This window comes from Dendrobates tinctorius, unplaced genomic scaffold (assembly GCF_039654945.1).
Source record: "Dendrobates tinctorius isolate UK_male_01 unplaced genomic scaffold, ASM3965494v1 ptg000028l, whole genome shotgun sequence".
Classification (NCBI taxonomy): Eukaryota; Metazoa; Chordata; class Amphibia; order Anura; family Dendrobatidae; genus Dendrobates; species Dendrobates tinctorius.
This window is the reverse complement of record NW_027361696.1, coordinates 50,310,649-50,337,183: the sequence shown is the minus strand read 5'-3', so window position 1 is coordinate 50,337,183 and position 26,535 is coordinate 50,310,649. Positions and strand designations below refer to the sequence as shown.

The window sequence follows — 26,535 nt, the reverse complement described above, 5'->3', positions numbered from 1 at the left end:
CTAGCTACTTCGCAGGAATCTGTTGCTAAGGAAGAGTTGACTGATGCCCATAGCAACCTGTTGGCCATATCTTAGAAAAGCGAACGTAATTCTTTCAAGTTTGTCCTACCATCACAATCTCCGACCTAAGATTCTGGCCCCCCAAAAAAAGAAGCCATTAAATTGTCCCAGTTATTAGTTTTGTCTGTTCAAAGCAAAACTGGGGGTTGCCATGTATGGCGGCCATTATAGTTGCTATGGAGAATATCACCCAACTTGCCTGTAACCTATTTGGAAGAGTGGCAGATGGGAGAGAATAAACCCAATTTTTGTTGTCTGTAACCATAGATCTGCATCCGAACTGTATACCTAAAACATGGAAGATCCAACATGGTTGCACCTATTTTTTAAAAGAGTTGTCCACTTTTGGTTGTTGTTATTTGTATTCTAATTTTAGTTATTTTTATTATTTTTATTACAATATTGTGTCTTATATTTATTTGTGTTATTTTAATTATTATTTTTATTATAACATTTTATATTATTGTGTTTATTAACATTTTATAATATGATATTTTTTCCTGTATTTGGGGCTAAAATATATTTTTACAATTGTGTTTCATTAAAATGTTTGCACCGTTTAGCTTTCGCTGTCTCTTTATTTCTCCACACATTCAATTTTGATTCGATCTGTGGACAAAAATCTGGTTATCATAGCTCACAAAAAGATCAGTAAGAGTTACAAATTCCCTCTCTGACCGTCAGAGCGAGCTCACTGACAGATTCTCAGTTACCTCATTCTTCAGCCAGCAATAGACAGTATCAAGAAGGCAAACGGTGCAACATTTTTACTGAAACCCAATTGTAAAAATGATTTTTACCCCAAAACATATGCGTTTAAGTAACGCAAAAGTTGTCCCCAAAGGTAGACCACCCATTTAATCCTGGAGAAGGAGACGTGACCTCGATGGTCTCACTACTCCAGCGGTGCCCGGTTATTATCGTTCAGAATAAACTCGGCCCAGTTTAATTAGTGTAGAGCCGTTCTTGGCTCATCGCTCTGTGCCGCTCCGGCACTGACAATATGCAGTTATTAAAAGAGAAAAAAGTGTCACCGGTGTAACTTGTGAAAAGCAGCGTCACCTGTCGGGAGCTATGTTTGCTCTTTTTAGAAATACGGAGCGAAAGCTTGTCACGAAACCTCATCTCTTCCATACAGCGGGTATTGTCATTACTACCTGCCCCGAACCGGCAGGGACTGTATTACCGGCATTGTCTGCACCCGGGGGACTCACTGCGGTGTTATTTTTGAGATCTAATTCCGCCCTAATCCATAATCCTCCCCTTATATCACTTTCCATGCACCACATTGGGGGTTAAATCCTAATAGCGCTCTTCGCATCCCCTATATTACAGTAATGGCTCTTCTGTTTCCAGTGGTGACAACCCATTATTCATATATATTCGTAGAGTATAATAATGTAGTGGTTGTCAGGGCCTCGCCTTCATTATGTTCACTCTGTAGTTCTATAATCAGTGTTAAAGCCTTTAACTGTAACCTATAGTCCTCAAATGTGTTACTTAAAGGGCCCGTCCATTTATAACAGGGCGCCTAAAGTAAATTAAGGTCGGGTGCCACTTGGAAAATTCCTGTTGGAGTTTGGGCCACATGGTTAAATTTAGCCACAAACACATGGGCCATGCACACAGTGAACAAGTCTGTATGACAGTGTTCATGTAGGGAAGGTGACCTGATGGACGGACGGACTTGTCAGTATAGAGAAGGAAAGGTTTGCACAGTTTAGACAGGTGTCAGTTACTACAGTGGGGAAACAGCTAGGAAAGTGTAGTGGACGTGCAGTACCTTGGGTTGACCATTAGAGGGCAGGGAGGAGTGTGAGCAAAGGACTTGACATCAGCTTAGGAAACCGTTGGTCATGGGGGGCGGAGTTACATGGAAACGGGAAGATATAAATTTGAAGGAGGGTTCCAGAAAGTTCCAGTCCCCAGAGGGAGCTCCAGTAAACAGGAGGACTACGACAGTTTGTGCACTGTGAGGAAAACCGAACAAGGGGGACTGAGGAGAGAGAACGTCAGGGGGGTGGTCCTGACAGGAAGAACCGCAGCATAGATGAGACACCGGGTGTGGGACACCGTATTTGGCACAACGTCTGACCAGTGAAACTACTGTTGGTATACAGGCCTACGGCAGCCACAATTACGGAGCTGACAGGAGCGTCGAAGAGTGAAAAGGTACAGGACGTATATATACATCTTAAGTGAAAAGTACGGTGTGTGAAGCGGCCCTGAACACGGAGGGCTGTGAGGAAGGTACTGTGTACTGTGTCGCATTGTGAGGACCGTCAGTCGGACGGTGAGAGCACGAATCAAACTTGGACATGTTGCACCCAGAACCTGCCTCCATCTTGTCTCTGTTTTGTCTCTGCGCGGTATACAGAGGGACCACCCCCCCCCCCAGCTCAGCCCACTGACTCTACACTCACACCACCAAAACACTGAAACACAGAAAAACACAGTAAACCAAATGTATAAAAATACTCTGTTGTAAAAAAGTAACAGTAAACAACAAGTGCTAGTAAAAATATGACAACAAAACAGGGTATTTGGTTGATACATTTTTTGCAAAAAATGTATACTAAGCCGCTTTACCAAACATCAAGGTATACCCATTAGAGTAGTTTCACATTTGCGTTTTGGAGGCGCAGAGGACAGTCGCCGTGAAGCTCCGCCCCCTGCCGCGCCTCCTCTGATCAGCTCCGCCTATAGGCGCATGCTGCTGCATACGACCTGCATACCCTATCTTTAGCATTGTGTACGCAGGCCGTGCGCAGGTATGCTTTTGCCGCCGCATGCGTCCTTTTGACGGTGTGGCGATAGCACCAAAATGCAACACGTTGCGTTTGGCGCAGGTCGGCGCACTGTCAAAAGGCCGCATGCGGCAGCAAAAGCATACCTGCGCACGGCCTATATGAAGTATGATGGCCTCCATAGCTCCCCTGTATACAGTGTAATGGTCTCTATATATATTATAATGCCCACACAGCACCCCTATATACAGTACAATGCTCCATAGCTATCCTATATACAGAATAATGTCCCCACAGTTCCAAATTATATGGTATAACGCTTCCTAAATATAGAATAATGCCCTCACTGCTCCCCTATCTACAGTATAATGCACCCCCACCGCTCTCTACATGCAGTATAATGGCCTCAAACGCTCGCCTATATTCAGTATAATGCCATGTCAGGTCCTCCATATGCAGCATAAAGCTCCCCAAATGCAGTATTATGGCCTCCACAGCTCCCTTAAGTACAGTATAATGCCCCCACAGCTCCCTTCATACAGTATGTTGGCCTCCACAGCTGCACTATATAAAGTATAATGTTCCCTATATACAGTATAAAAGCCTCAGCTCTCTATATAGTATAATGACTACACAGCTCCCCTACAAATAATGATTGCCCCATAACTCCATATATACATTATGATGGCCTCCACAGCTCCCTATATACAGTATAATGCCCTCAAAGCACTATACATACAGTATAATGGCCCTACAGCTCCCTGCATACAATATGATTGCCCTATAGCTCCCTATATAGTATGATGGCCCCCACAGCCCTCTAAATGGTCACGCCACTGGCTCAAACTATGCGATCTCTAATGCTACAAGTAGGAGGATGGCTTTGCAGTATGGGTGAGGTATGGGGGGCTGCGATCCAGCCAGCTTTAGAACGACGCTTACAAGCTCTATAGAAAAGAGCTAGCAACCACTGTGCTCCTTGCCTAGGAGACCTAGTGATTACAGAGTCTTACTGGCAATACTCCCTGGGTGAAAAATACCTGAAAATTCTCTCTTTCTGGGGAGGGAAAATTACTATTTCGCTGGTGCCGACTAAAGAGGTAGTAAACGTCAACATTCCTGCCGCAGCGTGATCGGCGCCCCAAACGAACAGTTTAATGCTCTCCCCACAATTCCCTAGTCAGGAACCATGGCCATCGGATAGTCAAATTCAGAATCTGAAAATCTTGAAGGGTTTGGTTGAGAAGGTGATGGGGTCGGCGTATGGCCATGACCACTCATGGAGACTAGAGAGGCGTGGGTGCGTCAATTCGACATTCCTAATTCCTCCCGATGGTCCGCTCAGTCCAAAATTGGTGCATCTCTCTGAGCACTGAGACATATGGCTTAACGCAGCGCCGGCCATAAATATGTTTGGAAGGAGACACTTTTAATGAGCGTTTCTTTTATTACCCGCCATGCCCACCTCCAAAGTCAGGTTTGATAAATGAACCGAATGGCGTGTATGTTACCCTGCAGACTGCACAAATCCTCGTCTGTTTGTATCCGTGTGTGCCGCTGATTAAGATGTTTTGTGGCCACCAGGAGGGTAGCGCAGAGGCTTCTAATTTTCTCTAATTATGTGGAAGGTGATCTGCTGCTGCATTATTAACCCCCTTTTTGGTTTGGTCGCATGCTTTCGGTATGTGGGGGGGCTTTCTTGGTTGGATTTTGGCCTTTTTAATAGGCTATATAATTTTAGCCGACTCTCGCCTGTCACAATTTTTTTTTTTTCCCCATTGTTTAGGGTTGAGTAAAACTTCAGCCTATATCTCCCAGCTAATGATCTGTGTCAGTGTAAAGACCTCGGTTAACAAGCTCCCTCCGTCTGACGAGCAGAAAAACCTCACAAATGTCAAAGAAACTCATAGCATTGATGCTTCGTTATTTAGGGAGCCGCGTCCCGTTCTTCAACAGCAGCACCTCGAGCCTCCAGGGATCATTTTCTCTCCACTGTCTTCGAATGTCATGCTCATCCCGACCTCTTTTCTCGCCTTCCGTGCCTTGTCTCCCGTCAACTTCACTTCTTCGTGCAGAGTTTTTGAAGTAATATTTCTTAAAATCCAGGAATCTTGAACTGTTCTAATAACTTTTTTTTAGGTTTTTTTTTTTTTTTTTTTTCAACCTGTTTTTTTTTTTTTTTGTCTTGCAGTGCTTTCTCAAGAGGTCCAGGCTGAAAACGTGACGGTCGTAGAAGGTGGGACCGCAGAGATCAGCTGCCGGCTTCACCAGTACGATGGATCCATTGTGGTCATCCAGAATCCTTCCCGTCAGACACTCTTCTTCAACGGCACACGTGGTGGGTATGAATCACAAGCGGCAGTAAGGCTGTCCCGGACTTCAACATAACACGTTCCTTGTTTTGTTACCGGTCTACTAAAAATCCACCCTTAAAGGGTTTGTCCATTTGCTGGAACATTTGAGTATAAATCTCGGAGCTGAAACCCATACTGACCTAATACTTCTCACACTCGAGAGTTGGTTGCATTTGTATCCTGTCTACCATCTGAAAGCGTAACTGCTATAGTCACATTTAGGGGCATTTTTTCTTAACTGCATGTATTTTGGGCTGAAATAATTGGTTTCATTAAAAATATTGCACTATTTGTGTGTACATTGCTGGCTTCTGAAAAAGTTTACTAAGAATCTGTCAATCAGCTTTTTCAGAACTTTGCAACTCTTACCTTTTTGTTTTCTGAGCTCCTCAGTGCTGATTTTCGACCACATCAAAGTTCAGCTTAACTTTGATGTGGTCTGTGGTTAAAAATCACCAATGAGGAGTTGAGAAAAAGTTGACCTAATCGTTCCAAACTCAGAACAAGCTCACTGATGTATTTTATGATAACTCATTCTGCAATCATCTTGTAAAATCCAAAACGGTGCAAAATATTTAATGGAACCCAAATGCAAAAATATGATTATATAGCCCAAAATAAATGTATTTAAGGAAATAAGAAATGAAGTATGGGGACAATTGTAACAGCCTGGAAAGACATTTGCGCCTCCATTTAAGTCTCAGAAGACTGACCTGGATTCAAATAGAGAACTCTCGGCTTTGATAAGCATTAAAGGGGTGTTCCAGCATAGGGGGCAAGTGGTGCCAATGATGTTGCATCCCCATTTACCTGCCTAAAAACATGCTGAATTGATAAGTGGTATGTTCTTATCTTGTCATAGTCATTGCTTCCATCCCCAATGGAACAGTGAGGGGCATCGGATTACCCCCTTTTAAAGGATTTATTCAGAATCTCTCTACCATTGAGTATGAAGAAATACCCTGCAGACCACGTGGGACACCCACACATCGCAGATATCATGCACACATGCTAACCAGTAGGGTGCATATATGATACCTGTCGAGCGTCAAACCGTTGCCTCTGCAATTCTTCCACTTGGCGTTCAGCTTTTGAAAATTGGCGTTCGGCCTTGTAAAGTGGCAACCCTTTTCCTGAGCCATATTAACGTGTCTCTTCCCTTTCCTCACTCCAAACTGGAGTATTAGTCATTTTTTTCATAAAACATTATTACTATTCGTCTTAGAAACATTCCTTGCACCGTTGATAATCATAAACGGAATCGCCCTTTAGATGAGAAATAGAAACGGCAAACTGGAACTACTAGTCCCAGCATTGGTTAGGCAGAGGGTGGGTACATTATGAAGTCTGAGAGGATGATGCGCCCCCTGATTCCATATTCCCGGCTGGCGCTTGGCATTTCCTTTTTTATATTCCGGAGTCGATGATTCAGGGACCTATTAATTCCTGTGTCACCGCTCCATTACAGTCGGCTGGAATTAAAGTCTGGGTAAAGGAGGAGACGGTGGTAGACAAGGGGAGGTTAAACGTTGCCGTTTACCATAATGATACCCCCCTCCTCTTCTGGGATTCAGGCTAATTCTAATCCACTTCTAATTTTATCCCGACATCTGCAGTTTGCATTCAATAGATGTAACTTCAGCAGAAAAAAAAGAGGAGGAAGAGGAGGAGGGAAGGGTTCGGATTTGGGGGGAAAAAAAATGCTTCCTAGATATTTCTGCAACTACAGGAAGACGCATTTGACATACACACGTCTATGATGCCCTTGTCTTAAAGAGTTAAATATTGCAGCCACAGATGCAGCCTTGTGTGTCCTTCCAGACGTCCGCAGTCTCCTGACCTATTGCGCTGTTCATCCTGTGCTTCCTAGCGCATGAAGAGAAAGTCGGAATGACGGTGAGGACTGACACAAAGTTAAACACATAAGGGAAATAAAAGGGAGCCATTTTCCATTTTAAGATAATTTTTCTATAATTTTTCTCACTCTATAATACCGCCAGATAGTGCCAAGATAATACTACTGTACACTGTGTAAATAATACTGAGTGGTTTAAGTTGTTCTCGTGGCCACCTAGTAAACAAAGGTGTAGTTAGGAAAGGTGGATTGGCCTGGATTTAAACAGTGTACCTTTAATATTATCTTCGCACTCTATTGCGATATTACTTGGATGGAAATGGTAAGAAAAAATTATACTTAAAAATTTTTTAAACATTGTCCCTGGTCCTTAAGGCTGAATTTAGAGGTTTGTATATCGCAGTTCATACTCGTCCTACAAGACCGTCAAGTTGAAGTCAAAAAGACCCGTGTCCAGTCTGTGTACCACGGATCGTGTGAATTCAGACTAACACCATCACCATTTTTCTGAGTTTCTGATCATGAATTAAGCTGCTCAGGATGAACATTGCTATGGTCAGATGAGTGAAGCAGATCATATATGTGGGGAAAGCTAGGTGACCATCTATAAAAATGCTGTAATGGCAGCCATTAGTGGTTGTCACCCATCAAAATTACAGTATTGTCCGACATGGCTTAAAGGGGCTGTCCTAAATGCAACATTTGTTCCTTATTCACAGTGTTAATATACATGTTCTATACATTACCCCTTATCACCAGCTGTTGAGATTCACATCGACTTTGAAACCAAAAGTCCCGTGCGTGACTGGGAACCTGTGACCATCACTTCTATGGACGGTGATTGAATTCATGGTCGCATGGCCTGAGGTGTTTCATTGCAAACCTAAACACTAATAAAATGGGTTCCTCAGGGAGTGTGCGCGTCGGTGGGCTCTCCAAACGCTTCCCGCTAGGGCCACACATTTTTTTGACAACTCGGAAACCCAGAACTTTAAGGATAGATGAGGAAGCAGCTGATCCACTTTTACATGACTGCATTACATCTTCTGTTTCCGCTCATAGTGGCGTCTTCCTTCTACATCTCATGCCCATTATTTCTTCATGAACACTTCCAGGTCCGGCCTACACGTAGCCCTTGTCCCCTCTATCTCCTGTGCTGTTCCAGGGTCCCCACTAACTCTCAACTCCAACTCTCTACCTCTGAAGCTGAATCTGATATTAATATTAGTTTCCACCCCCAGGGTATTCTGTCATCTCAATGTCTTGGTGTAACGTCTGCTCTCTACTTCCAGCTTTAAAGGACGAGCGGTTCCAGCTGGTGGAGTTTACACCCAAACTGGTCAAGATCCATTTGTCCAATGCAAAGCTGGAGGATGAGGGAGGATACTTCTGCCAGCTGTATACGGATGATACGCATCACCAGATCGCCACGCTCACTGTGCTGGGTAAATATGTAGAGCTCTGACTTCAAAACTCATTAAACTTCATAGAATAGGATAATAGTTTTTCCACCCCATTCACATCAAGAGCTGCATTCAAAATTCTTCTACACAGACGCGATAACGTAGTAATTAGCACTGGTAAATAAAAACCTCATGCTCTATCATAAGGGAACGTTATGTACATGGGTCGCCCCCGTCCCAGGGCTGTGGGGTACTAGGTACCGGGCCGGTGTCGGGGGGGAAAGTATCACGGCAGCTGTGACCCGGTCCGTGGCCCTGGGCGCCCAGTGTTAATGGTGGTGATGTTTGTAATATAGTTTATATGGATAGTTCGTGATGCCACCTGTGGTGTTCGGAAAGGGAGATGTTAAGCTGACGCTGCAGACAGATCCTCTGGGACAGATGGTGGGATGCAGCAATGGTGGTATAGCCCTCCACAGGCAGGGCTGTTGTCCCAGGACAGTGTAGATGTGGTGACACCTTGATGGTGTGGGGACACCTTGATGGTGTAGTGTCCGGCATAGGGAATGTAGCAGTGCTGGCGGACGCAAGAAGGAATGGAGGACACCAGGGCTTGCAGTTTCAACGCTTTACTCACAGTTCTTGGTAACCACTGGTGCCCGCTTCCATGCCGTGTCCTCCGGGGCAGAGACTCGATCAACCTCCTGGGCAAGTTAGGCTTCTCCTCTCCAACACTCCGCCAACATGTACCTTTCCTGAACGACTCCTCTATTGCGCCTTTAGTGTGAAGAGCTCCAGTACCGTGGTACTCTGAAGGTCCTCCTGTCAGATGTTCCTAACAACTCTACTTGTATGACAGACAGCTGTAGCCTGATCAGGGACCTCCTGGATCCCGGCTCTCTATCCGTGTTGCTGTTGTGTCCCAAGTCTTAGATGGGAGTAATGCATTTACAGCCAACTACTCCACCGGTGTCTGCTGCAGAACCATAAGTGTCCATACAACCTCGGGGACCGGGCCCCGGCCGTGCGCTGAGAACCTATAGGCAGGGTTCCTCTTCCAACCCACAACTCCTCTCTGTTCTCCTACTCCTTCATTCCGCGCTGTTCCTTCTCTCTCTTATGGAAGCTTAGGTTGTAGTTCTACGTCTTTCTACTTCTGTTCCTTTCCTAGGGAGCTCGTTCCACTAAGACCAGTCCTCAGCCTCTCCTGACTGACTGTCTTCCCCCGCCCTGAGCTCCCCTCAGGCTGACCTCCTGTCAGCCTGCTCTTAGCCTCTCCTCCAGACTGAACTCAACTGAACCCCAATTCTAAACCTTCCCACTCTCTTAGATCTAACTCCACCCACCTCCCAGCACATCTCGTGTTACGAAGCAAGGACCCACGAAATGTGCTCTTCTATCCTCTAAGCATGGAGCCGCAATCTGGTTCATTGCTGAACTATCCTGTGTGTGGGTGCAGGTGTTGGAGTGTGGAAAGGAGTTCCCAACTTACCTAGGCGGTGGGGCACTACACCTTAGGAGAAGGTGCGGTACCTCTGTGGAGACTGAGCCTCAGGGGCGCCACATACATAGCGGGTCCGGTCCATCGGGTAAGCAGCAGAACCATTGTCCAGGTGGCTTTGAGATCTCGCCCATTAATGGAGTCTTCTTTTTGCAGTTCCTCCAGAAAATCCAGTGGTGGAAGTGAAGGAGCAGGCGGTGGAAGGAGGACAAGTGGAACTGATCTGCTCTGCACCCAGGACGAAGCCAGAAGCTACCCTGAGGTGGTACCGGGACCGCAGGGAACTAAAAGGTGAGACCCCGGAGAAGCTGCACAATGGCAGCCATATTAGGTAACCCCTGGTGCACTCTCAGCTCTGCTATGTCCGGAGTAAGGAGGGTAGCACTGGTAAGTGCTCTAGTTTAGTATGACGCCCCAGCAGACTGGGTCTATGTAGGGTAAGTGCTGGATGTATTATTTATGGGACTGTTCTCTGTTCTGTTATCATGTATCACGCGCCTGTATAGATGTAACACCGCAGCGCTGAACCAATGTATTATGTGTGATTCATGAAACACTGCCGAAAGCTATCTCCAGGGGTATGGAGCTGCTGTGCATCTAAGCTTATTGGCTATCTAAGCTTGTGTATCTAAGCCTATGATGTGGGATACTGTAAAGTCTGCTTTAGGCTTAGATATTGGGTCTCAGCAGAACAGACAGCGTGTATCTAAGCCTAAACCACTGTCTCCTGTTCTGTGTGAGTAACATGGTGCAATAGGCTTTGGTACAGTGTGTAGATTGTTTTTTGTATTTTTATATACCATTTATGGTCAATATTTTCTTTAGTTTGTGTTTGACTCCTGACAGCAGACATGTGATTACTTATGGCAGGAAGCATGCTCTTGGGATTTTGTATAACTCAGTCTGTGCTGGAGCATGGCTATGTGTACAGCATGTGTTGTGTGCAGAGTCTGTGTTGTGTGTAGAGTCTGTGTTGTGTGTAGAGTCTGTGTTGTGTGTAGAGTCTGTGTTGTGTGTAGAGTCTGTGTTGTGTGTAGAGTCTGTGTTGTGTGTAGAGTCTGTGTTGTGTGTAGAGTCTGTGTTGTGTGTAGAGTCTGTGTTGTGTGTAGAGTCTGTGTTGTGTGTAGAGTCTGTGTTGTGTGTAGAGTCTGTGTTGTGTGTAGAGTCTGTGTTGTGTGTAGAGTCTGTGTTGTGTGTAGAGTCTGTGTTGTGTGTAGAGTCTGTGTTGTGTGTAGAGTCTGTGTTGTGTGTAGAGTCTGTGTTGTGTGTAGAGTCTGTGTTGTGTGTAGAGTCTGTGTTGTGTGTAGAGTCTGTGTTGTGTGTAGAGTCTGTGTTGTGTGTAGAGTCTGTGTTGTGTGTAGAGTCTGTGTTGTGTGTAGAGTCTGTGTTGTGTGTAGAGTCTGTGTTGTGTGTAGAGTCTGTGTTGTGTGTAGAGTCTGTGTTGTGTGTAGAGTCTGTGTTGTGTGTAGAGTCTGTGTTGTGTGTAGAGTCTGTGTTGTGTGTAGAGTCTGTGTTGTGTGTAGAGTCTGTGTTGTGTGTAGAGTCTGTGTTGTGTGTAGAGTCTGTGTTGTGTGTAGAGTCTGTGTTGTGTGTAGAGTCTGTGTTGTGTGTAGAGTCTGTGTTGTGTGTAGAGTCTGTGTTGTGTGTAGAGTCTGTGTTGTGTGTAGAGTCTGTGTTGTGTGTAGAGTCTGTGTTGTGTGTAGAGTCTGTGTTGTGTGTAGAGTCTGTGTTGTGTGTAGAGTCTGTGTTGTGTGTAGAGTCTGTGTTGTGTGTAGAGTCTGTGTTGTGTGTAGAGTCTGTGTTGTGTGTAGAGTCTGTGTTGTGTGTAGAGTCTGTGTTGTGTGTAGAGTCTGTGTTGTGTGTAGAGCCTGTGTTGTGTGTAGAGCCTGTGTTGTGTGTAGAGCCTGTGTTGTGTGTAGAGCCTGTGTTGTGTGTAGAGCCTGTGTTGTGTGTAGAGCCTGTGTTTTGTTTGTGTATAGGGTGTATGTATCATTGTTTTTGTGTGTTTAGAGTATGTGTTGCAATTGTGTACAACCTGTGTTGTGTGTAGAGTGTGTGTTGCGTCGTGTGTGTAGATCGCGTTGCAACATACGCTCTACACACACATAAGGTGCAGCACACTCTACAGACACATAAGGTGCAGCACACTCTACAGACAAGGCACAACACACTCTCTATGCACACAATGCAACACACTTTACACACAACATAGGTTGTACATAAACTCAACACACGCTCTCCACACACATAAGGTGCATTTGTGTAAAGCTTGTGTTATAGTTTCTGTGGAGCCTATGTTGCATTTTGTGTTTAGAGTCTGTGTTGTGTTTGTGTACAGTGTATGTTGCATTGTATGTGAAAAGCCAGCCTGTTTTGTGTTGGGGGTGTAGTCTGCTTTGCGTTTGTGTACAGCTTGTTGCAACGTGTGTGTAGAGTCTGTGTTGCTTTGTGAGTGTAAGGGTGTAGAGCCTGCATTGCAGTGTGTGTGTGTGTGTGTGTGTGTGTGTGTGTGTGTGTGTGCAGATTTTGTTGTATCATGTGTAGAGCCTTTGTCGCGCTGTGTGTGTAGAAGTGTGTTGCATTGTGTTTTTATATGTAGAGAGCCTGTGATGCGTTGTGCGCGTGTACGTGTGTGTGTAGAGCATGTGTTGCGTTTGTGAACAGCTTGTGTTGCATCATGTATGTAGAGCCTACATTGCATCGTTTGTAAAACCAAAAGAGAAATGGATAACAGAGCAAGTAAAAAAAATTATGTAGCTTTATTATGATATTTTACATACAAAATTATTTTATCAAGACCTAAACATAGATATTATTAAAATTCAAAGGGCAGCGACATTTTAGGGCCACGTTTGAGCAAGATTGTAGTACACAGGTCTATGTAAATGCCTAATGAAAGTCAAAAAAGGGTTATATAGGATGTAACTTTATACAAATGCATTTGTATAGTCATGCCATGTGATACCCAGGAGGATAATGTCTGATTGTCATATAAAGATATTTAAGCCATGTAGTATAAAGTGCATAGTGCAAAGCATATAGAAGTGGGCCAACCAGACCTACTAATAGAAGACAATCATGTAGTAAAGATTAATAAGGTAAAGGACAGACTAATAAATATTAGATGCAAATTCAAACACAAGTGGGGATCCAGGAGTGATAAAGACAGCCAGGCTAAATACAAGCAATGACACTGGTGTACTCTCTGACATACTGACAGGTCATAAGGAGACTGAAGAGACCAACCTGCTACAGACGTGAAAGCGGCAGACCCCAACTAAAGTTTCGCAGTGAGCTTCTTCGGGGGCATATGTATAGAGTCTGTGTACAGCTTCTGTTGCATCATCTTTGTAGAGTGTGTGTCGTATCTAGTGTGTCTAGAGATTGTGTGTGTGTGTAGAGCCTGAGTTGCGTTTTGTGTGGAGCCTGCTCTGCATCGTGTGTGCAGACTGTGTATTGCGTCATGTGTGTATAGTCTGTGTGTGTGTGTAGAGCCTGCGTTGCGTTCTGTGTGTGGAGTCTGTGTTGTGTCACGTGTGTAGAGCCTATTATGCCTTCTATGTGTGTAGAGTCTGTGTGTGCACATGTGTATGTTTGTGTAGAGCCTGCATTGCATTCTGTGTGCAGAGCCTGTGTTGTGTTCTGTGTATATAGCCTGCGTTGCATCGTGTGTGTTTATAGCCTGCTTTGTGTTCTGTGTATAGAGCCTGCGTTGTGTTCTGTGTATGTATAGCCTGCGTTGCATCGTGTGTTTGTGTATAGCCTGCATTGTGTTCTGTGTGTGTAGAGCCTGCACTGTGTTCTGTATGTGTAAAGCCTGCGTTGCATTCAATGTGCAGAGCCTGTGTTGTGTTCTGTGTGTATAGCCTGCGTTGCATCGTGTGTGTGTGTGTATAGCCTGCGTTGCATTCTGTGTGTTTAGAACCTGCATTGCGTTCTGTGTGCAGAGCCTGGGTTGTGTTCTGTGTGTGTATAGCCTGCGCTGCATCGTGTGTGTGTTCTGTGTGTTTAGAGCCTGTTTGTGTTCTGTGTGTAGAGCCTGCATTGTGTTGTGTGTGTGTTTAGCCTGCGTTGCGTTCTTTTTGTACAGCCTGCATTGCGCTCTGTGTGCAGAGCCTGTGTTGTGTTCTGTGTGTATAGCCTTTGTTGCATTGTGTGTGTGTGTAGAGCCTGCGTTGTGTTCTGTGTGTTTAGAACCAGCTTTGTGTTCTGTGTGTAGAGTCTGCATTGCATTGTGTGTGTGTTTAGCCTGCATTGCGTTCTGTGTGTTTAGAGCCTACGTTGTGTTGTGTAGAGCTTGCGTTGCGTTCTGTGTGTAGAGCCTGCATTGCGTTGTGTAGAGCCTGCGTTGCATTCTGTGTGTATAGCCTGCATTGCGTTCTGTGTGTGTATAGCCTGCGTTACATTCTGTGTGTGTAGAGCCTGCATTGTGTTCTGTGTGTGTAGAGCCTGCATTGTGTTCTGTGTGTGAAGAGCCTGCGTTGCGTTCTGTGTGTGAAGAGCCTGCGTTGCGTTCTGTGTGTGAAGAGCCTGCGTTGCGTTCTGTGTGTGAAGAGCCTGCGTTGCGTTCTGTGTGTGAAGAGCCTGCGTTGCGTTCTGTGTGTGAAGAGCCTGCGTTGCGTTCTGTGTGTGAAGAGCCTGCGTTGCGTTCTGTGTGTGAAGAGCCTGCGTTGCGTTCTGTGTGTGAAGAGCCTGCGTTGCGTTCTGTGTGTGAAGAGCCTGCGTTGCGTTCTGTGTGTGAAGAGCCTGCGTTGCGTTCTGTGTGTGAAGAGCCTGCGTTGCGTTCTGTGTGTGAAGAGCCTGCGTTGCGTTCTGTGTGTGAAGAGCCTGCGTTGCGTTCTGTGTGTGAAGAGCCTGCGTTGCGTTCTGTGTGTGAAGAGCCTGCGTTGCGTTCTGTGTGTGAAGAGCCTGCGTTGCGTTCTGTGTGTGAAGAGCCTGCGTTGCGTTCTGTGTGTGAAGAGCCTGCGTTGCGTTCTGTGTGTGAAGAGCCTGCGTTGCGTTCTGTGTGTGAAGAGCCTGCGTTGCGTTCTGTGTGTGAAGAGCCTGCGTTGCGTTCTGTGTGTGAAGAGCCTGCGTTGCGTTCTGTGTGTGAAGAGCCTGTGTTGCGTTCAGTGTGTTTAGAGCCTGTGTTGCGTTCAGTGTGTTTAGAGCCTGTGTTGCGTTCAGTGTGTTTAGAGCCTGTGTTGCGTTCAGTGTGTTTAGAACCTGCATTGCGTTCTGTGTGTAGAGCCTGTGTTGCGCTTTGTGTTTGTAGAGCTTGCGTTGTTTTGTGTGTGTAGAGCCTGCGTTGCATTCTGTGTATAGCCTGTGTTGCGTTCTGTGTGTGTATAGCCTGCGTTACATTCTGTGTGTGTAGAGCCTGCAATGTGTTCTGTGTGTGAAGAGCCTGTGTTGCGTTCTGTGTGTGAAGAGCCTGTGTTGCATTCTGTGTGTATAGCCTGCATTGTGTTCTGTGTGTGAAGAGCCTGCATTGCGTTCTGTGTGTGAAGAGCCTGCGTTGCGTTCTGTGTGTGAAGAGTCTGTGTTGCATTCTGTGTGTATAGCCTGCATTGTGTTCTGTGTGTGAAGAGCCTGCATTGCGTTCTGTGTGTGAAGAGCCTGCGTTGCGTTGTGTGTGAAGAGTCTGCGTTGCATTCTTTGTGTATAGCCTGCATTGCGTTCTGTGTGCAGAGCCCGTGATCTGTTCTGTGTATAGCCTGTGTTGCATCGTGTGTGTGTGTAGAGAGCCTGTGTTGTGTTCTGTGTGTTTAGAACCAGCTTTGTGTTCTGTGTGTAGAGTCTGCATTGCTTTGTGTGTGTAGAGCCTGTCGCGTTGTGTGTGTGTGTGTGTGTGTAGCCTGCGTTGCGCTCTGTTTAGAGCCTGCTTTGTGTTCTGTTTAGAGCCTGCGTTGCATTGTGTGTAGAGCCTGTGTTGCGTTCTGTGTGTATAGCCTGCGTTACATTATGTTTGTGTAGAGCCTGCATTGTGTTGTGTGTGTAGAACCTACGTTGTGTTCTGTGTGTAGAGCCTGCGTTGCGTTGTGTGTGTGAAGAGCCTGCATTGCGTTCTGTGTGTATAGCCTGCATTGCGTTCTGTGTATAGCCTGCATTGCGTTCTGTGTATAGCCTGCATTGCGTTCTGTGTGCAGAGCCTGTGTTGTGTTCTGTGTGTATAGCCTGTGTTGCATCGTGTGTGTGTATAGCCTGCGTTGCATCGTGTGTGTGTATAGCCTGCATTGCATTCTGTGTGTTTAGAACCTGCATTGTGTTCTGTGTGTAGAGCCTGCGTTGCGTTTTGTGTGTGTAGAGTCTGCATTGCGTTCTGTGTGTATAGCCTGCGTTACATTCTGTGTGTGTAGAGCCTGCATTATGTTCTGTTTGTGAAGAGCCTGCGTTGCGTTGTGTATAGCCTGCATTGTGTTCTGTGTGTGAAGAGCCTGCATTGTTCTGTGTGTGAAGAGCCTACGTTGCGTTCTGTGTGTGAAGAGCCTGCGTTGCGTTCTGTGTATAGCCTGTGTTGCGTTCTGTGTGCAGAGCCTGTGTTGTGTTCTGTGTGTATAGCCTACATTGCATTCTGTGTGTTTAGAACCTGCATTGCGTTGTGTGTAGAGCCTGTGTTGCGTTTTGTTTATGTAGAGCTTGCGTAGTGTTTTGTGTGTGTAAAGTCTGCGTTGCATTCTGTGTGTATAGCCTGCGTTGCATTGTGTGTGTGTTTAGCCTGCATTGTGTTCTGTGTGTTTAGAGCCTGCTTTGTGTTGTGTGTAGAGCCTGTGTGGCGTTGTGTGTGTATAGCCTGTGTTTCGTTTTTTGTGTATAGCCTGCATTGCATTCTGTGTGCAGAGCCTGTGTTGCATCGTGTGTGTGTAGAGCCTGCGTTGTGTTCTGTGTGTTTAGAACCATCTTTGAGTAGAGTCTGCATTGCATTGTGTGTGTAGAGCCTGTGTCGTGTTGTGTGTGTTTAGCCTGCGTTGCGTTCTGTGTGTTTAGAGCCTGCTTTGTGTTCTGTGTGTAGAGCCTGCATTGCGTTCTGTGTGTTTAGAGCCTGCGTTGCATTGTGTGTGTAGAGCCTGCATTGCGTTGTGTGTAGAGCATGTGTTGCGTTGTGTGTGTAGAGCCTGCGTTGCGTTCTGTGTATAGCCTGCATTGTATTCTGTGTGTGAAGAGCCTGCGTTGCGTTCTGTGTATAGCCTGCATTGTGTTCTGTGTGTGTATAGCCTGTGTTACATTCTGTGTGTGTAGAGCCTGCATTGTTTTCTGTGTGTATAGCCTGTGTTACATTCTGTGTGTAGAGCCTGCGTTGCGTTTTGTGTATGTAGAGCTTGCGTTGTGTTTTGTGTGTGTAGAGCCTGCGTTGCATTCTGTGTGTATAGCCTGCATTGCGTTCTGTGTGTATAGCCTGCGTTACATTCTGTGTGTAGAGCCTGCGTTGCGTTGAGTGTGTGTGTGCAGACTGTGTGTTGCGTCATGTGTAGATCTTGTTTGAGTTTTCTTGTGTCAATGCATAGACAACGCTGTGATCAGCATTCGGCATTTCCTCTTGTTTCTGCCAAGACAAGCCTTTTTCATAAACTGAATTTTTCCCCTCCTTCACGCATTGTTATGGTGCCGAAAGTTGTGTGCTTCGAGGATGACAAGCACTTTGCCTGTGATAAGAATTGTACCCAGGACTCATTGTGGCTGCCGGCTGATTGAAACTGCAGAAAACTGCAGACCGGAATAGAGAGAAGTACAGCAGATAAGACTATGGCGGATGAGCAGAGAGCGGGCGACTGCAGCAATAAGTGGGGGGAGATACAGTATATAGGCTGCCTGCACCGCCACGATAGGGGAGCGAGATAATGTAGGAGAAGATGCAGGAGGCAGATTAGGGCTAAACTACACACTCCACAATCTCCAAAGCGGAGCGGCATCGGCACTGCCCCTGGAGCTTTGATTTATCTGGCAAAATGCCGAAAGGCATGGGCAAAAATCACACACCACCGCCAAGGCCCATAGCCTTCGAAAAATCCAACATCTTACAGCTGTCAGGTTGTGACATTCATATATGAAATTCGTACGGGAAAAATTGAAATATTGTAGCTCTTCATATTCTGAGTATAAAAAATATATATAAAAGCTTTAAAAGTAGAAATAAAGAAGTGGATTTAAAGAGACTGTCTGCCTCAAAGGATCTTTTCATACATCCCTGATCTTTAATGCGCTCCATCAACCCACTTCCATCATTTCCTTGGCTTGAGTGCCAAGGAACCAAAGACCAAGCACAGAACATGGGGATTTCGTTAACAGCGGAGTAGCCTAGGACAGGTGAGTATAATATATTTTATTATTTTAACTCATTCCCCACCCTCAAAAGAAGACCATAAAATAACATCTGTGTGTCCACTATTTTGCTTGATTCATGCAAAAATTGAATTCGAAAAAATTTCCAGAATCCAACATTTTGGGAAAATTTGTAACACAATTTGATTAATTACAGATTGATTTGACCATTATGCGTTCATAGACTTCCCCTTCCAACTGATGGTCCAAATCTCCAAATATATTCATCTTTTATTTACTTTTTCTTCTGCATTTTTACTTCTTCGTGACCACATAATGAAATGATGCATCATGTAATTGTATAGAGAGATTTACAGACCTGAGCCCACACCTATCCCGATGCCGGCAATTCATGCCATAAAAATAAAACCCTGAAGCAATGGTGGAATGGTGAGGTCTTTTTTTTCAGATTTCACATTTCAGATTTCACATAACTGGGATTTTTATTCCCTGTCTTCCAGTACATTATAATAGTAAAATGATTGATTGGTGTCATCCAAAACTGCAGCTACAAACCCCCACGGGGCATATCGAAAAAAAAAAAAAAATGGATCTTGAAAACAAAAACTAAAGAGCAAAAATGGAAAAACGGACATGAAGTAGTTAACATCTTTCTTCTAACATAAATCTATAGATTAAATAATTAAGAGGAGATGTATCTACTGTATGTCTAATACATAGATGACATTTATGGATATCTACAGTACTGTGCAAAAGGTTTCGACAGGTATGGGGAAAAAATTGCTGCCGAGTAAAAAGCTTTCAAAAATAGAAGTGTTAATAGTTTATTTATATGAATTAGTAGAAAGTGAATGAAAAAAGAGAAATTTAAGCTTCATCAACATTTGGAGATCGCTCGTCGCCTTCATCAGTTCTTGTCCATACTTGTCAGATGGACAAAGTTTTTGAAGGAACTCGGAAGGAGGTTGCTCCAAACATCATGGAAAACTGATTTTCTGCGTATGAGGCTTCATGTGATTCCAGACAGACTGGATGATGTGAGATCAGGGCTCTGTGGGGGCAGGACCATCACTTCCAGGACTCATTGTTCTTTTTCATGACATTGGCTGAATGTTTGAGGTCGTTGTCCTGCTGTAAAGTCAATTTGGAACCACTTGGATGCCTTCCTGATGGTATTACATGGTTGATAATTATCTGCCTGGATTTCTCAACATTGAGGACACTATTACTCCTTATGAAATCCCCAACTGCAGTTCCTAAAATGTATCCCTAGACTTGCAGGACCTTCCACCATGCTTCATTGTTATTGTGCTGCACTCCAGGCCTTCAGCAAACAAACTGCCTTCTGATACTGCCAGTTCTGAGCATCTGCTGCCATTTTTCTACAACCCAGATCCTATATTTTCATGCATGGCTGAGCCACTTGGTCTTGTTTCCATTCTTGGTTTCGTTTTTGGCCGCAATTCTTCCATGAAGACCACTTCATAGTTGAGTGTAATTGGGTCCCTCTGGTTGTTGCCAGTTCTGAACTGCAGGACATCTTCCGGTTTTGAAGGGAAGTAACATGATGTTTTTCATCTGCTGCACTAACTTTCCTTGGCCGACCAATGCGTCTGCGTTTCTCAACGTTGCCCATTCCTTTGTGTCCTCAATACAAGCAGATAATTACCTATCATGTAATACCATCAGGGAGGCGTCTGATTGGCTCCAAATTTATTCTGTAGCCCGACAATGACCCCAAACATCTTGCTAATGTCTTTAAGATAGAGGAGTCATGGAAGTGACAGTACTGCCCCCACAGAGACCTGATCTCACATCATCCAGCCTGTCTGGGATCACATGAAGGATCAACACAAGCCTCATACACAGAAGATCTGGAGTCAGTTCTTCAAGATGTTTGGAACAATATCCTGTCAAGTTCCTTCAAAACCTGTGTCCACATACCTAGAAGAAGGTGACAGGCGGTCATCAAGTACTGAAGATACTTGGATTTCTCTTTTTGTTCCTTCACTTCGCATTTTGGTAATTGATAAAAACAAATTAGTAGTATTAGTACAGCGTTTTTTCCACATCTGCCTAACACTTTATGCCTTGCCTTACACATGGATCTGGCTTTGTCTTGATTGACGGGTGCACTTTAAGCGTCCAAAATGGCTTCCTGCTATAATTGCGCACATTAATCTGTACATGAAAGGATAATTTTGCATTTTCTACCATCCTCCATCCACCCGTCTCTCCTTCTCCCTCCCGAGGCCATTTCATTCTCACTGAAAATGGAACGTATGTTTTTCTTGTTTTTATAAACCCGCGGTAACCGAGCCTAGTGTTTCAAATCAATGACAGATCAGTTTTTCTGTTTTCTTTTTTTCCCGTGAGGGAATCACAACTGTGATAAGTCAAAACCACTCAAAAAGAAGATTGAAGTCAAAGCCAAAAAAAGTCATTTTCACGCAGCGTCTTGTGAAAAAAATATACTTGTTTTTTTTCTTTCTATGTTTATAGCCATTGACTAAAGAAAGGTCTCGCATTCGGGCTGAAATCGTAATTGATAATCTCGCCGGGCAAGATGGCCGGTCCCTGCGGTGTCGACAGGACGCTCATGTTTATGTATTACCCGGATTTGTTTTTCGGTGGAAATTTGATATTTAACCCAATAATCGTCTGATATTTGTCCTGTCTCCGAGGATTAATTATTTCCCGTCAAGTAAAATTAAGATGATTGCAGGAAAGTCGCTCCGGCTGCCGGCAGATAAGCTAATTTCAAGGTTAGGTAATCTCAGCCACTGGAAGTCATCGGCACAATTATGTGATATCATCATAAACTGTTTCAGAGGTTTTTTTTACTGCATCTTTTACCGGTTTACCTTTCAAGATTACCAGACTGCGCAATTCTTTTTATAATAGCCCCCATCAGGCCAGTTTTCAGACACGATTTTCAGGCAGATCTGACACCATTATAAGGTGTCCAAATGTAACCCATGACTCCATCTGACGTCTGGACGGAACCAGGACAAGCAACAAATTTTGATTTGCGCCACAATTTTCTGAGACATCCCTTTTTTTATTTAGTTTTTCCCGTCGATAGGTCTTGCTTTTTGCATGCCGAGTCATAGTTTTTAATTACACTATTTTATGGGATACAGGTATGTGATGTTTTAATGTTTTTTATTGCCTTTTTTGGGGGGGAGGTATGACAACTGCAAAACGCCAATTCTGGCGTTTTTCAAATTTTTTTTATTATTTTTTTGTTTCTCCATCATTAAGATATTTTTAAAAAAAAAATGCATTTTAAAACTTTTTTTAATATATAATATATGATACCTTTTTGCCTTTTATTATTTGGTCACTGTATGGTGGCATTATGGCACTGTGTGATATTATTTGGTCACTGTATGGTGGTATTATGGCACTGTGTGATATTTGGTCACTATATGGTGGCACAGTAAAGTCAGTAGAGGCTCGTATGGAGTCACATTCAGTATTTGGAATAAATGAAATTGTAATACCGCCATACTACTGCGTAAGTACCATGCTGTGCCTAAACATATGCCAATCAATTAGCGTTACCATAGAGTGCCAATATAATATAGCAACCAGTGGTGTCAGCAGGTCATGTTCGCTGAGGAGGGGTTGGTGAGGACTCCAGGACAATTGACACTTTTTGCCTTCGTTATTAAGCCACTGTTTGGCGGTATTTTGTACTATATGATGTTATTTCAACACTGTATAGAGGAAGAGTAAAGTCTCTAGAAACTCTTTTAGGTCCCCAACCATTATTTTAAAGAAATGAAATAGTAACACCGCCATAATACTGCATGAATAATGATATAATGTGCTCAAAAAATAAATCAATGAAAACTGTTAAAGAGTGCCTGTATAAACACCATAACCAGTGGTGTGAGCTGAACATGGGTGGTGAGGAGGAGACCGTGAAGATTCCAAGACAGTTGACATCTTTGCTTTTAGTATTTGGCAATGTGTGATATTATTTCGGCACTACATGGTGGCAAAAGTAAAGCCTATAGACTAGAGGCTCCAATTGGGTCCCAGCCATTATTTGGAATGCATGAAATAGTAATATCGCCAGAATAATGCTTAAATAATGATATCATGCTGTGCCCAAATATATACTGATAAATTAACAATGTCATACAGTGCCTACATAATATTGTGACCTGTAGTGTGAAGATTCTGGGGCATTTGACACTTTTTGCCTTTTTTATTATGACTCTGCTTGGCGATATAATGGTACTGTATGATATTTCAGCACTGTAAAGTATGTAGAGGCTCCTGTGGGATCACGTACCTTATTTGGAAGGAATAAATTGTAATACCGCCATAGTACTGCATAAATAATTTTACCATACTCTGCCTAAAAATATATATTTACTAAAAGTGTGACAAAAGCTGATTAAAAAAAGAATTAAATAAAAAAACAGAGATCACACTTGTTCAGCTTTTGCAGCCCGCTATGGTTCTTCCACCCTAAAACGGATGAATAACCCAAGGGATATGCTGAAATATTATTTATATACATACGGAAAATAAGATGAAAGTGTGGAGCCCGAGGTTTGTGCCCACAGCAGAAAGTTGAGAAAAACATAAGGATTTTTTTTTTTTTTTTTTTGACACGACATATTAGATTTTTGCAGCAGCTCATTATTTGCTTTGTCGAGGAGGCGGCTGAAACATTTCATTTGATGATTGTTATATATTTTTCCTGCTTTTTAGGAGTTACCAGCAAACAGGAGAACATAAAAACTTTCAGCATAACGAATAGCATTCAGTTCCCGGTGGAAAGGAGGGATAACGGAGAAATCGTCACTTGCGAGGCCTCACACCCGGCGTTAAAGGGGCAGAAGAAGCAAACGCAATACGTATTGGACGTCCAGTGTAAGTGGTGAATCATTATTAACACTTTATTGCATTTAGAACAAAATGTCCGTCCAATGCGGATGCAATGGTCACGTAGAGGTGTGCATTAAAAAATTCTCCTTTTCACCTGTGGCGGCACTGCAGGGAAATGAAATACTTACTGTCAGATTTGGTGATCTCAGGAGGACACTCTAGTCATCAATTTATTGTCTAGTGACCAGTTTAACAAGGAGGGGTTGTCAAAAGTGGACTATCCCTTCAACATGAGTAGCTCATATATAAATCGCCCATGCAGGAATCGGGCCGTTAGTTGGAGAAAAATTAGAAAGTCTGATTGCTAATCCAAAGGAAAAAAAAAATGATGGCTTAAGTCAGAGGTGGTCATTTCTTATATTACTAATGTCTTTTCAAGGTAAAGGGATGGGCAATGAAAATGTAAAAATAATTTTTTTTTATATGATATTCAATAGTCACAAAAAGTTAGGGATATTTGGTTTTCGGGCTAAATTTAAAAAGTTTCCGCTACAGTGATATTCTATCATGACGGTCGGCCATTAAGTAGAAGCAGCGATGGTGGTCTCCTCATCTAAAACATTTTATGTAAACAAAAAGCCCACAGCAGTGGTGGTATACCCCAACAATAAATGTCAGTGTCTCATGGGGTCTTGAGCATCAATTACACCTGACAACGACGTCTCCTGCTGCTCACAAGTGGAGTTATTGTCTGCTGAGACATGGCATCCCACTTTTCTTGAAGGGAGGCTCTCAAGTCATTGAGGTTCTGGGGTACAGAATTAGGAGCCTCTACACGGCGACTTAGCTGATCCCACGTTTTCTTTGGGATTCAGGCCTGAAGAAAGTGCAGGCCACTCCATGTGAGGTCCCCCAGGCTCCATTTGAGGTCCACCAGTCTCCAGCAGCTGTTCTCTAATAATGCCACCTCGATGAGCTGGAGCATTGCCATCCATTAATTTGAAGCTAGGCCTGTGTTGTCCTTGCAGAGGCACAATGACTGGATTAATGATGTTATTCCAGCAGTAGGGGCTCGTGACTGTACCATTCACAAAGTGTAGGGCAGTTCTGTATTGACTAAACATACCTGCCCACACCAACACCACCACCATAAAAGGCTCATCTGGTGACAACAGTGACTGATGCACAGAGCTCTCGTTGATGTCTCTAACATCGTTGGCAGCCATCATTTCTGTTTAGCATGAATTTACTTTCATCAGTGAACAGCACTGAGGCCCACTTGTCCAGCGTAGATGCTCCCTGGCCGTGACGGTGGTGTCCGGAACCTTGCAGGTCGTCCAGCACGCAGATGATGCTGACGCAAATGGTTTTGAATGGTCTGATGTGACACTTGGGTGCGTCTCACCTACCTTTAATGTGCCTGGAGTTGTGTGGCATTCATCTGGTTCTGAAGGGCATTGTTCACAATGAAGCGGTCATCAGTGTGGGATGCGGCCAAAGTACGTCCACTTCTGTGCCTTTCTGTGACTCTTCCAGTCTTTCTGTATCTCTGTTGCAACCTGCTGATGACTGTGACACTCTTAGCTGAGTGGTCGCTTCCGTCTGAGAACTTCCTGTTAGGTGTCGTCTTGGTCTCACGATTTCAAAGTCTGACCAGCATGATGAGGACGACTGTTTAATACTAATTATAATTGAACCCCAAAATGTATTGGCCGATTCATGGATCAAACACCTGTTGTGAATTTTGCCATTAACCTCCTTCGTAAAGAACAGCAAGTTGTGCAAAAAGTGTGCATTTTAGGTTCACTCTAAAATTTCACCTGAAAGCCAAATATCGTTAATGACAGGAAAACCCATAGTGGTCACAGAAATAACTTGAATCTGACAAAAGTAATAATAAATCAAAAATCTATGAAAATTAACAAATGAAAGTCAGACATTCCTTTTCAACCATGCTTCCACATAATTTTTAAAAAATAAAACTCATGAAATAGGCCTGGACAGAAATGATGGTGCCCTTAACTTAATATTTTATTGTACAACCTTTTGAGGCAATCTCTGCAATCAAACGATTCCTGTAACTGTCAATGAGACTTCTGCACCTCTCGACAGGTACTTTGGCCCACTCCTCAAGAGCAAACTGCTCCAATTGTCTCGTGTTTGAAGGTTGCCTTTTCCACGTGTGTATGTATGCATGTATGTAAAAGCAAAAACTTGGAGGAAAAATAAACATTTAAATATATACAACTATTCTTATTCCCAGATGATAAATACAATAAAATATGAAAATTACTTTTTCTGCAACTTTACCATTTTTTATTTTATATATTTTCCCAGATTTACTAGAAATAGGTTTTCCAATTTTTCATTTGACTAAAACTTAGTTTGACCCAAAGATAACACCTAAACAGCTGCATGGACAAAAATAATAAAATGTTGACCAACCCCAAAAATTAGTTTTGGTGTTCCTCAAAGATAAAATTTCTTTGGGATTACTGCTATTTTATGTGCCATGAGCCAAGGTCTATTGTACCAAAACACTTGACCCTACTTGGCCCAAAAAACACCAAATCTGGACTCCAGGTTAAGAGCTTAAGTACTGCACCTACTCTGGACTCATGTAGGACTTAATTACTCCCTGGTCTCCAATCGACAGATGGTAAATATCATGATCTCTCACTAAGTCACAGTAACGTCTGCCATCACTAATATTCAATAACTTCCAACTTCAAGTTCCTAAAACCATATCCCCCCCATGACCTTCATTGGCTTTCAAGAATCCCCTGAGATCCCTATTAAGACCCCCACTAAGCTCCATCCAAATCTTCATAATTCCCTTTGACCCTTCATGACTCACTCCATGACCTCGTGGTTATTGACATTTTTGGAGTCTTCTGCCGTCATGTCAAAATCATTGTTTGTTAATTACACAAATGAATCTCATAACGTTTCCTTCCCACATTCGTGTGTTATCTGAAACAAACAGCTGACGCGCCGCGCGTCCTCGCTCCAGACGGATGGTTTTTTAATGGACTTGTAACTTCCGAACGACTGGTCTCGAAAGCATAATGTAGTGGAACATTACTAAAAAACTAAAAACAATCTAATTTTTCTTAAACGGGTGCCATAACTTATTTTTTGTTAACCCTCAAAAACCATGAGCATCCTTTTCCTTTGCTCATTTAACGTTGAACTTACCTAATCTCCCTCCGAACAACCATGTATGACCGAGTTGAACACATAACGTAAATCAAAAAGTAGTCAGGAACATATTATTTTTCCTGTCAAGCGACACGTTGCTAAGCTATTGGGCACCAATGAAAATGCTTTACTTGGTGCCACCACCCAACTGGATAACACTTTGGGTTCCAACATGTGTGATGACATTAATGGGCCTATAAACAACCTTATATGTCTGATCGAAACATTTTGTTCTAAACTGGCCGTTTCATTAGAGTCATATTTTGTCAATCTAAAACATTTCTGTGGCCATACGGATATACCTCTT

At 43.6% G+C, this 26,535-nt stretch overlaps 1 protein-coding gene across 2 annotated transcripts in view; it reads left to right on the top strand.

The window, feature by feature from the left end:
• The window catches only part of CADM4 (cell adhesion molecule 4), a 338,959-nt gene that overhangs the window by 275,747 nt on the left and 36,677 nt on the right, over window positions 1–26,535 (top strand). For both annotated transcript variants that reach the window (XM_073570668.1, XM_073570669.1), the window contains exons 2-5: window positions 4,999–5,145; window positions 8,309–8,461; window positions 10,077–10,211; window positions 22,911–23,072. In XM_073570668.1, the coding sequence (XP_073426769.1) occupies window positions 4,999–5,145; window positions 8,309–8,461; window positions 10,077–10,211; window positions 22,911–23,072 (597 nt within the window). The remainder of the gene's footprint in view (window positions 1–4,998; window positions 5,146–8,308; window positions 8,462–10,076; window positions 10,212–22,910; window positions 23,073–26,535) is intronic.